General features: G+C 37.1%; 1 protein-coding gene across 4 annotated transcripts in view; it reads right to left on the bottom strand.

Moving 5' to 3' along the window:
- Positions 1-5,450: 5,450 nt before the first annotated feature.
- PALS2 (protein associated with LIN7 2, MAGUK p55 family member) overlaps positions 5,451-11,912 on the bottom strand; it is a 56,312-nt gene continuing 49,850 nt past the window's right edge. For 3 of the 4 annotated variants that reach the window (XM_023732336.1, XM_023732339.1, XM_023732337.1), the window contains one exon: positions 5,451-10,779. In XM_023732336.1, the coding sequence (XP_023588104.1) occupies positions 10,603-10,779 (177 nt within the window). In that variant the 3' untranslated portion in view covers positions 5,451-10,602. The remainder of the gene's footprint in view (positions 10,780-11,912) is intronic. The other variant, XM_023732338.1, reaches the window with a different exon arrangement.

Here is an 11,912-nt window from a genome sequence, read left to right as displayed (position 1 = left end):
TCTGTCCGGGACCCTCTATTGTGATCCCTGTCAGAGCAGTCAGTGGTGGTAGCTGGGCACCATCTAGTTGTACTGGACTCAGTCTGGTGGAGGCCATGGTAGTTGTGGTCCATTAGTCCTTTGGACTAATCTTTCCCTTGTGTCTTTAGTTTTCTTCATTCTCTCTTGCTCTTGAAGGAGACCAGTGAAGTATCTTAGATGGTTGCTCACAGACTTTTAAGACCCCAGACATTACTCGCCAAAGTAGAATGTAGAACATTTTCTTTATAAACTATGTTATGCCAGTTGAGCTAGATACTCCCCGAGACCACGGTCCGCACAGCCCTCTGCCCATCAGTTCAGTCCCTCAGGGAGTTTGGATGTGTCTATGGAGCTTCCATGACCTTGCCTTGTACAAGTTGTGCTGGTTTCCCCAGTATTGTGTACTGAATAAGACAAGTATTTTAAGATAGAAGAATGAATAATATAAAACCGAGTTTTTTGGAAACATCAGAAATACACTGCATAGCAGTGTCTGAAGCATGAAGTATGGAATCCTGGAAACCAGCTTGGGGGAGAAAGTTGAAAAGGGCTCTGCACTCACCCCAAAGCTGCCCACGGCTCTCTCCCAGCCAGCCTGGTGGCCTCAGGGCGGCGCTGAGAGCACAGCTGCCTGAGCTCACTGGCTTCCCACCAGGGCCTTCTCTTCTCTGGGCAGCTGAAGTGGTCACAGCATCCCATGCCATCTAAGCACAAAGGCCTTTTCTTCTTTTCTTGATTCTATATTCTAATATTCCCCACTTCTGAAATTCTTTCCTTGCTGCTTCCTTGAGCTTGTCCTGTTTGACAGCCCTCGGGCTGGAAGACAGGAAACAATGGTTAGGGTTCCCTTGTTGAAGGATAGAGCCAAGTGGAAACGTATTTATTTATTTATTTATTTTGCTGGGAAAAACTGTAAGACATTAGAGGCTCTTTACACAGACTTCAGTATTTAAACGATTGCCAAAGCTGATCTGATATCCTCTGTATTCGATTATCTCTAAACACTAGTTCTACTTATAAATGAAACATTACATTTTTATGATATTAAATATTTATTTCTTTATATATACAAAAATATTTTACCAGGATATATGTAATTTCACATATTGAATATTTCGATATTTTTTGGACAACATGGAAGGATGTGAAAAAAGGATTTACAGGGACAGTTTCTTAAAAAGTCAATACTTAATTGCACTGCAGGAATATTTTATTTATACAAGGACAGCAGTAATGATTCTTTTATACAGGAACCATTAATACAATAACTTGGAAAGTAGTAGCAATTAACTTCAAATTTTTAAATTTTTTTATTAGAAACTTATTGTAGCAGCTTGTTCAGGTTTGATTTTTAGATTGCTAACGAGCACTTTGCCCTCCATTAAGAAAAAATAAAGGTTTTCGTCTACAGTTACTTTCGACTAGAGATTAGAAGAGCATGCATTTGTGTTCAGTGTCAAGATATACCAAAACAAAAAGTGGGGGGGGGGGTTCCTAAAGCAAGGTTTTCACATCAAATATCATAGGCTCTCACAGAGCTCCATAGAACATATAAAAAATTACACTTGTTGCTGAACTCTGATGCTCATTCTTCTTCAGCAGAATCCATGTGTTACTGAAGAAACAGGTAAGTCAGCAGTTCTTTTTAAAAGAGGACACACACCCACAAGAATTGATCCTGTATTGTGAGTACAGATGTAGATGAGCGATGCCTCAAATCTGGTTCTACATGAAGGGACTGGACTAAAGCATTCCTCATTCAGACTGTTTACCAGAACAAGCTTTCCATCTTCAAAGCAATTTTATACTACTGCCCACCTCTCCTATTTAAGCATAAGATGAAAACCATACATTTTAACTGGTAATAGCTTCTGGTTTAATGTTGGTAATTTACAGCTGATGAGTTTTTTAATGCTATGCTCTTTTTTCCCTCTTGAAGTTCATAAGGTTTGTTCCAAGCTCCCAGGGAGCCTTGACTGATTTAAGGAAAGCCAAATTTCAGGTGCAGTCCCTGGGTGATGCAAAAGGTTAAGCACTCAACTACTATCTGAAAGGTTGGCAGTTCGAACCCCCCCAGAGGTGCCTTGGAAGAGAGGCCCGACAATCTGCTTCTGAAAGGCCACAGCCTTGAAAACCATATGGGGTCACCATGAGCCTGAATAGACTTAACGGCAACTAACAACAAATTTCAGGTAAGACTTGTTATATGTTGCTGTTATGGATTGAATTGTGCCCCCCAAAATGTGTGTCGTTTAAATCCTAACCCCTATACCTGTGGTTATAATCCCATTTGGGAATGGTTTTTTATTATGTTCATGTGACAGTATTAGTGTAGGGTGTGTCTTGAATCAATCTCTTTTGAGATATAAAAGGAGATTAAACAAGAAAACAAGCAGACAAATGCCACATCATGTAAAGATCACCGAGGAGCCAAGGAACAGAAGCTCAAGAGTCAAGGACTTTCCCCAGAGCCGACAGAGAGAGACAGCATTCCCTTAGCTGGCACCTTGAATATGGGCATCTAGCCTCCTAAACTCTGAGACAACTCATTTTGGCACAACACAAAATGAGAAGAAACAGCTGCAAACATCCATTAATAACTGGAGCATGGAATGTATGAAGTATGAATCAAGGAAAATTGGAAGTTGTCAAAAATGAAATAGAATGCTTAGTGAGCTGAAATGGACTGGTATTGGCCATTTTTAATGAGAAAATCGTATGGTCTACTATACCAGGAATGACAAGTTGAAGAGAAATGGTGTCACATTAATTGTCAAAAGAACATTTCAAAATATATCCTGAAATACAGTGCTGTCAATGATAGCATAATATCCATAAACCTACAAGGAAGACCAGTTAATATGACTATTACTTAAATTTACACACCAACCACTAATGCCAAAGATGAAGAAACTGAAGATTTTTACCAACTTCTGCAGTCTGAAATTGATCAAACATGCAATCAAGATGCATTGATAATTACCGGTGACTGGAATGCGAAAGCTGGAAAAAAAGAAGGACCATAGTTGGAAAATACAGTCTTGGTGATAGAAATGGTGTGGTGACTATACATGTGGCCCCTGCTAGATGGAATACACAGGAATCAATCAACTACATCTGTGGAAAGATACGGTGGAGGAGCTCAATATCAGCAGTCAGAAGAAGGCCAGGGGCCGACTGTGGAAGGGACCATCCACTGCTTATCTGCAAGTTCAAGTTGAAGGTGAAGAAAATTAAAACAAGTCCACGAGAGCCAAAGTACAACCTTGAGTATATCCCATCTGAATTTAGAGATAATCTCAAATATAGATTTGATGCATTGAACACGAATGACTGAAGACCAGACGAGTTGTGGAATGACATCAAGGATATCCTACATGAAGAAAGCAAGAGGTCACTAAAAAGACAAGAGAGAAGGAAAAGACCAAAGTGGATATCAGAAGAGACTCTGAAACTTGCCCTTGAACGTAGAGTAGCTAAGCAAACAGAAGAAATGATGAAGTGAAAGAGCTGAACAGAAGATTTCAAAGGGTGGCTCGAAAAGACAAAGTAAAGTATAATGAAATGTGCAAAGACCTAGAGTTAGAAAACTAAAAGGGAAGAACACGTTCAGCATTTCTCAAGCTGAAAGAACTGAAGAACAAGTTCATCTCAAATTGCAATACTGAAGGATTCTATGGACAAAATATTGAATGACACAGAAATCATCAAAAGAAGATGGAAGGAATAAACAAAGTCACTGTACCAAAAAGAATTGGTTGACATTCAACCATTTCAGGAGGTAGCATATGATCAAGACCCAATGGTATTGAAGGAAGAAGTCCAAGCTGCACTGAAGACATTGGCAAAAAACAAAACTCTAGGAACTGACAGAACACCAATTGAGATATTTCAACAAACAGTTGCAATGCTGGAAGCGTTCACTCGTCTATGCAAAGAAATTTGGAAGACAGCTGCCTGGCCAACCAACTGGAAGAGATCCATATTTATGCCCATTCTAAAGAAAGGTGATCCAACAGAATGTGGAAATAATCAAAGAATATCATTAATATCACAGGCAAGTAAAACTTTGCTGAAGATAATTCAAAAACAGTTGCAGCAGTACATCGACAGGGAACTGACAAATTCAAGCCGGATTCAGAAGAGGGCATGAAAGGAGGGATATCATTGCTGATGTCAAATGGATCTTGGCTGAAAGCAGAGAATACCAGAAAGATGTTTATCTGTATCTTATTGACTATTCAGAAGCATTCATCTGTGTGAATCATTAACAAATTATGGATAACATTGTGAAGAACGGGAATCCCAGAACACTTAATTGGGCTCATGGGGAACCTGTACATAGGCCGAGGCAATGGTTCAAACAGAACAAAAGGATACTGTGTGGTTTAAAATCAGGAAAGGTGTGCATCAGGGCTGTATCCTTTCACTGTACTTATTCAATCTGTATGCTGATAAAATAATCCAAGAAGCTAGATTATATGAATAACACGCTATCAGGATTGGAGGAAGACTCATTAATAACCTGCAATATGCACGACACAACCTTGCTTGCTGAAAGTGAAGAGGACTTGAAGCACTGATGAAGATCAAAGACTATAGCCTTCAGTATGGATTACACCTCAACATAAAGAAAACAAAAGTCCTCACAACTGGACCAATAAGCAACATAATGATAAATGGAGAAAATATTGAAGTTGTCAAAGGTTTTCATTTTACTTGGACCAACAACCAATGGCCACGAAAGCAGCAGTCAAGAATTCAAATGACGTATATCGCATTGGGCAAATCTGCTGCAAAAGATCTCTTTCAAGTGTTGAAAAGCAAAGATGTCACCTTGAGGACTAAAGTGTGCCTGACCCAAGCCATGCTATTTTCAGTAGCTTCACATGTATGCGAAAGCTAGACAACAAATAAGGAGAATGGAAGAAGAGCTGATGCCTCTGAATTATGGTGTTGGGAAAGAATATAGAATATACCATGGACTGCCAGAAGAACAAACAAATCTGCCTTGAAACTACAGCCAGAGTGCTCCTTAGAAGAAGTATGGCAAGAGTTCATCTCATGTACTTTGGACATATTATCAGGAGGAACCAGTCCCTGGAGAAGGACATCATGCTTGGTAAAGTGAAGGACAGAGAAAAAGGAAGACCCTTAACAAGATGGATTGACACAGTGGCTGTAACAATGGACTCAAACATATGAGAATGGCGCAGGACCTGGTAGTGTTTCATTCTGTTGTACGTAGGGTTGCTATGAGTTGTAACAGACTTGACGGCACCTAACAACATCAACAACAAACTGTGAGAAAATAAATTTCTGTTTGTTAAAGCCACCCACTTGTGGTGTTTGTGTTATAGCAGCACTAGATAACTAAGACACAAACCCTGGCTTGCTATTAGCTAAAGTGCAAAGAAAGACCTCTTATTTCCAACTTTTAAAATAAGACCTTTTGGCTTCTACTCTGTGGTAGCAAAAACAAATAAAAAAGCAAACCAAAAAATTCCTTATTCTGTGGTTTTACAAAGACAGTTGTTTTACAAGCACTGAGTCATTTAATCTTCCAAATTATAAGTTGCATTAATGTTAACTGTAGATGCAGTCATTCAGTTTGGGTTGGAGATTAGAAAACAGCAAAAGTTTGCAGGAAGAAAGCTGTTACCTCTGACAGACTTCTGGGTGTGGAGGTAAGTCATATTCCTCATTGGCTTTTGCATTACCAGCTAATGACTGAGGAGCTATTAGAAAGTAATAACTGGGCTTTGGTGTCTACTAAAAGTCTGTGAATGTTTTTCCCTATAAAAAGACAGATGCCTTTTAAACTTAACACTGTGGGTTAAACAATAGGTTTGCAGTGGTAAGTTTCAGGCATCAGAATAAGGTAGGGCAGCTTCAGGAAGCACAGATTAGTCTCTTCTGATGTAAAACAGTATTGGGTTGCTTACTTTGATTTGTGAGTGGTCTAGCAGCAAGGATTTGCTAAGGATTTGGAGCTAGAAAAATCTAGCAATTGAAAGCTAAAATGGACCTCCTGACTAGAAGCACTAAGAGAGCAGAAGAGACCCTCTTCCACGCTGAACTACATCTTTGGAGCTGTTCTGAAACTGAAGGTGGGGTCCCTGATGGTGTTCATCACTCACCACATTACCTCAGAAAGAGATACACTTTACAAGAACTAAAAGATAAGCAACCTCAATATAAGCAGAGACACAGAATAAAATGATAAAGTAAGTAGAGGAATAGGTAAACTAGTTGCCATTGAGTTGATTCCAACTCATGGTGACCAGGGACATCGAAATTTTATCAAAGATCACATGGTCAGGAGTCAGAATTAGGATCTTAGGTACGAAGTACACATCTCTATTTTTATCACAAGAGGAAACATTTTAAGAAAGTACTTAAGTACTTTTAGGAAAGTATTGCAGTGCAATGCAGAGGTGGTGCAAACCACGCTTTCTAGCCTCTTACCTTAGAAATGTGATGTCATCATTCCTTCAATTTTTAGTGTACTAGGGACTCATTTTTTGATTCTGTGCATTCTTCAGCAATCACTCCAGGTACACAGAAGGTCACACAATGAGTAATGGGAAATTTGAAAACGAATAAAACTTGAAAAAAGTAGGAAAATGCAATTTAAAAATAACCTTACCTTAAAAAATCATAGAATTGTCACCTTCCTCAACTGATTTGATGCTGTTATTAGTTGAACTGATTCACAAAAGTTTGTGAATAATCTTACCCCATTATTTAAAATACTTTCAAGAATTCCAAATACATGTTTTATAAGAATTCTCCAAATTCCTTGGAACAAGAGGAGGGCAGGTATCATAATTTCTGAACCTAAACCATATTACAGATTCATTCGGAAGGTTCAAAATAAGTGTTTCCCAAGAGGATTCATCCCAATACTCTGTCCTTTTTTCCTTAAGGAAATTAAGTTATAATAATGAATGATAATTTTATGAGTTTAATTCCTCATATATTTTTCAGAAAGGTTAGTCTCCACCTCAAGGTAGAACCAGAGCTTTTTAAAACAATAGTTTCAGAATATCTAGGAATTTGAGTAATTAAAATTTTAGAACACTAGTTAGAATAACATGGGTGAATATATTCTGTTTTATTATGCATGTATTTTGGGAGAATTTTACATATTATATACATACCTGTATATATTATATATATGAATCAAACATTAAAAAAAAATGACCTGTTATCTATCTACATAAAATTCCAGGATTGCCTTTTCCACATTTAGTATAAAGATTCATCACTACAAAATTATTGGCTCTCTAGCCTGTGATTTCTGCATAATGGGGTATTGTGTCAGAAGTCATAAAAGTACAAGTAGACTATTATTTTAACCAATTTTCAAAACTTTATCTTCAGTGTCTGCCAATTGAAAATAATTATACCTAACTCCATGGCTATCCACCTTGAAAATCAAGCCCAATTACTGGATCATGACATTTACTGTTATACATAAAAAGAAGTACCATTCTGATTAATATTTAAAGTATCATCTTTTATTTTCATTGGGATATAATGGTCAAAGCAGTTAGTATCTGCCCATAATTTATGTCACTCTATTTTATTGCTAACTTTGGCTATTTTCTAAATTTGTCATAATAGCCAATTTGCTGTTTTAAAGAAAATTTATTTCTATAGGGTATTATAAATGCACTGGATTCTAGAATCTAGGGTTTGGACTACTATTGCTATAGTCATACTGGGTTTCTAACAGAATTTGTATTTTAGAAAGATATGTTTAGCAATTGTATCGTCAGAGTTGGTCAAAATAAAAACAAAGTCCTGATGTATTTGATATTATCCGAATACCCAAATGGAGACTGAGACTGCATAATAAAGGCCTGGCTTACAGGACAGCATATATATTCCATACAAATTATGGTTAAATGACTTATCCAGGAACATCACTTTTATGGGTATTTGTGCATTTGAAAATGAAAAAAAAAAAACTTTAGTTGTATATAAGTAGTCATGTCCTGAATGTTGAATGTGGATACTCACCTGTCCACAAAGAATCTTCAGGAGTGTTAGTGTATTGGCACATCATGTTTCCCAAAAGCATATGCACGTGTGCATATATGTTAACTATTACCAACTGTTCAATATCACTATAAACCATTTCTCTTCAGTAAAGCTAATTATCTTAGACCTTTCCCACAAGACAAGTTCATATTTCCTTGATCACAACTACACTTCCGTTACCTAGGAACAATCCTGGGACCTCCAGGCCTCCTTGCCCCAGCAGAGCACTGCTTGGTTCTGCAGACCCAGACAGGACTTTCAAGTTCAGTAACTCTACAGAGATACAATGAACTTTTAGAAATGTATTCTCTTCAGGTCTGGCATCTAGACTGACGTGAACTAAACTATCATTTCATTTTATATTAGGAGGAATATAATACTCATTAACTGACCTAGTAGTTATTCAGTCATGGATACTGTTTATAATACAAATAATTCTTTGAAGTGCAGACTATTTTCTAAATAATATGCATTTTTATATCACACGATAAGGCTAAAACACATATGATGTAAAATTCATCTCCATTGTATCACGATGGGTGGAATATTTTGTGATAGTCAATTACCCTAATGCTGTTAAAAGAGGCTCTGTGCAGCAGCAGGAAGGAATCTGACAGCACACTTTCTGACAGTGCGGGGATGAAATTTCTCTTAAAAATTAGTGTGTTGAAACCCTAAATCCTAGGACATTGCCTTGATACTATGCTTTGATTCATGTTGCTTTGAGAAGCCAAATTTGCTGCAAATATATGTGGTTTAAAAGTTTCCAAAGTTATAAAAAGTTATGGTCCATTTTGTCACCAAATTCCTATCCTAGGACTGAGAATATGAATTTGTGTTCTGGTTATGAAATTCTGGAATTAAAAAAAAATCTAAAGATTGTCTATTTTAACAACACAGCAACTTGGGTGTTTTCTTGTGAAAAATATTTAAAACAATGTGTGAAAACTGCTTATTGCCATGAACTTTCTCTTCCCTCAAAGTCCTCCCAGCTGGCATCCTGAGATAGCCTGGCTGACGGGGAAAACACGTTCAGCAGCCGGGGTCTGATGCCTGTCACCAGACAGAGATGATCACTCATATTTAAGCACCACACTCTTTAAGTGTGAATACTGTTTATATGAAAAGCTAGCAGCAATATAAAATAGGGTTAACTTAGTTTAATGATGAGTTAAATTTCTGAGAATGTTTTAGGAAGAATTTATACCATCCAAGAATCCAAAGGAAGATACTAACTGAGGTAAATGTAAAATTTGTATATTGTGTTAATGAATCTAAAGGGAGAGAATTTTTTTCCTAATCATTAAATAAAACTGCATTTCTTAACAGAAATGTCAAACAAAAAAAATTTAACATATATTATCTAATGCATATTATATAATGTACTAATATTTGTGTGTACGTATACTTATGTATTGTATGTGTGTGTGTAAACAAATAGCTGGCAATTATTTCCAATTTTCAGAAATTGTTCAATGGATTTGGCTCTCAACACAACAAACAGAAGAAATACCCTAACGATCACATAACACTTTAAAAAGCACACTGATCATTCACAAAAACCCCCAATTGCAAACTTAGAGGCATCTTTAAATGTCATAGAAATTTGCAGAGGCATGATACAATTGCTGACCATATCCTAATAAAAAGCTTTGTAAAACAGGAGGTTCACTTAGCCAGTTAAATTTTTACATGTGAAAATAAGTCAACTGTCCTCAAGTGTCATTTTGCTGTAAGGTTTTATAGGATAAGGCACTCTCTCAGTGTGCGTGACCTTGCTTCCAACCTCAAAAGGGACTGTGTGCATATTAAAGCAGTTAGCATCAGCATGTCACTGCAACAAAGGAAAAGAACAACTCTGTGAGAGAGTGCAAGGTATTGCTCTTCATTTTCTCACTAAAGACAGAAATGAAGGGAAATAACCAGTATAGCTGTATAAATTAGAATGGATAGCCACACATGTCTGACGTAATGGAAGTATATAGCATTGAGCAGAATCATGATGGCAGATGGGGATGGTAGTAGACTAGCTGTAGCACTGACATTAAAATTCTGCTTTTGAAAGAAATTAAGGAAAACAACCACTGTTTTCTCCTAAGAAGAGTGACTGACCCTTCACTAGTTAAACACTGAACTAAGTGACGGCTTTACAAAATGATTTCAAGTATTCATTATCACAGAGAAAAAGTGACACCAATGTTAGAGTGAAGGATTTGCAAATTCCTTTGATGAAAAAGGCAAGGGTACTAAATCAAAACATATACAAAATGCTTCAACGCATTTCTTTATGTGATATGAATAGAAAGATTATCCATAAAAAGTTAGAAAAATTAAGATAAATTATATATTAGTACACTTTCTCAACCACATTTGATATAAAAATTCCGAGTAGTGTACTGTTATTTCAATCTACACAATAAAAATGCCTAGACGTGGCAGATATCTTCTATCTCAGCTGGCATTTTCTCAGTAGGTTTATTTGTTGCAGTCACTTTTGAAAGTTTCATTTTGATTGCTAGCCTTATTGAATTATCAGTAAACCCAGCTGATTGGGACCCACTGTGGTTCCATTCTCAGTTTCTCAATGGCCGCTTGTAGTTTCTCAAAGGCTTTGTCTAGATTGTCGTTAACAATGATCAAATCAAAATAGTGGTTGTATGCTCTCTGAATCCGGGCACTTTCATCAACTGTTTTCTTCAAGTCAGAGTCCTGTTGAAGAGTTTTAAAAGGAAATGTTTATATTATAATGTATATTTACTTGCTCAAACTCCAATTAAAAGAAAATATACAGAATAAGTAGGTTAGATATTTGTTTGTAATTCTAATATTAATCCTCAAAGTCTAGTCCATACAGAATGTTAAAAAAGACATTACCATCTGTTCATATCTTCATTTTTCCAACTGCATTCATGTACGCATTTATGAGTACTCTATAATCTTCTGTTTTGTTGATATTAGGGTAAGATTCCTAACTAAAAGACTGCTGACCATAATTTTAGGGTGAATCTAAGGGCGCAGTGGTTAAGAGCTCGGCTGCTAACCAAAAGGTCGGCAGTTTGAACCCACCAGCCGCTCTTGGAAACCCTACGGGGCAGTTCTACTCTGTCTTATAGGGCCACTATGAGCCGGAATCGACTCGACAACAACAGGTTTTGTTTTTTTTTCCCTAAGGTAGTAAAAGAATTACTGCAGCTGACCCGTTTCTGGCCCAACTATATCATCCTTTTTGAAAGATTTTTATCTCATTGACTGCAAATCATGGAACCCAACTTGCAGTGAATGTTATGAAGCTCAGAGCCAGATCTGTTGCCTGCCTCTAGCAAAGCCGGGGTATCTCAGAAATGTAGTTTGAAGACTGCCTTTACACATTGCCCATCCCCTACTAAAACCAAACACTTTTATTGATCTTTTTCAAGCTAGTATTGTTTACATTTTATAAAATGTTTCTAGTCATTTTGAAATTATGTAAGGAATAAACTGAGCAAGCAATGGGTTCTGCATGAGCAAGTAAAGCTTTTCATAAAACTGCAAGTGTTTTCAAATTTCGCAATACTGCTACATAGGCTTGAACTTGCATATAAACAACTTGATGGTCTCTTCCATAGTCGGCCCCTGGCCTTCTTCTGACTGATGGTACTGAGCTCTTCCACCGTGTCTTTCCATAGATGTAGGTTATCTCTAAATATCAGTTCCGACTCAAAGGAGCCAGGGCTTTTTTGGACAAAGGGATCATCAAAGACTACTGGGGTTTTATGAAAAAAGCTCAGAAGCCAACTTGAATAGGCTCCTGCTAGCTGAAGATAGGGCAATTTGAACATCAAACAGAACAATAACTGACCTAA

This window comes from Trichechus manatus, unplaced genomic scaffold, assembly GCF_000243295.1.
Source record: "Trichechus manatus latirostris isolate Lorelei unplaced genomic scaffold, TriManLat1.0 scaffold00050, whole genome shotgun sequence".
Classification (NCBI taxonomy): domain Eukaryota; kingdom Metazoa; phylum Chordata; class Mammalia; order Sirenia; family Trichechidae; genus Trichechus; species Trichechus manatus.
The sequence above is the reverse complement of the archived record's forward strand: the minus strand, read 5'-3'. Positions and strand labels throughout refer to the sequence as shown.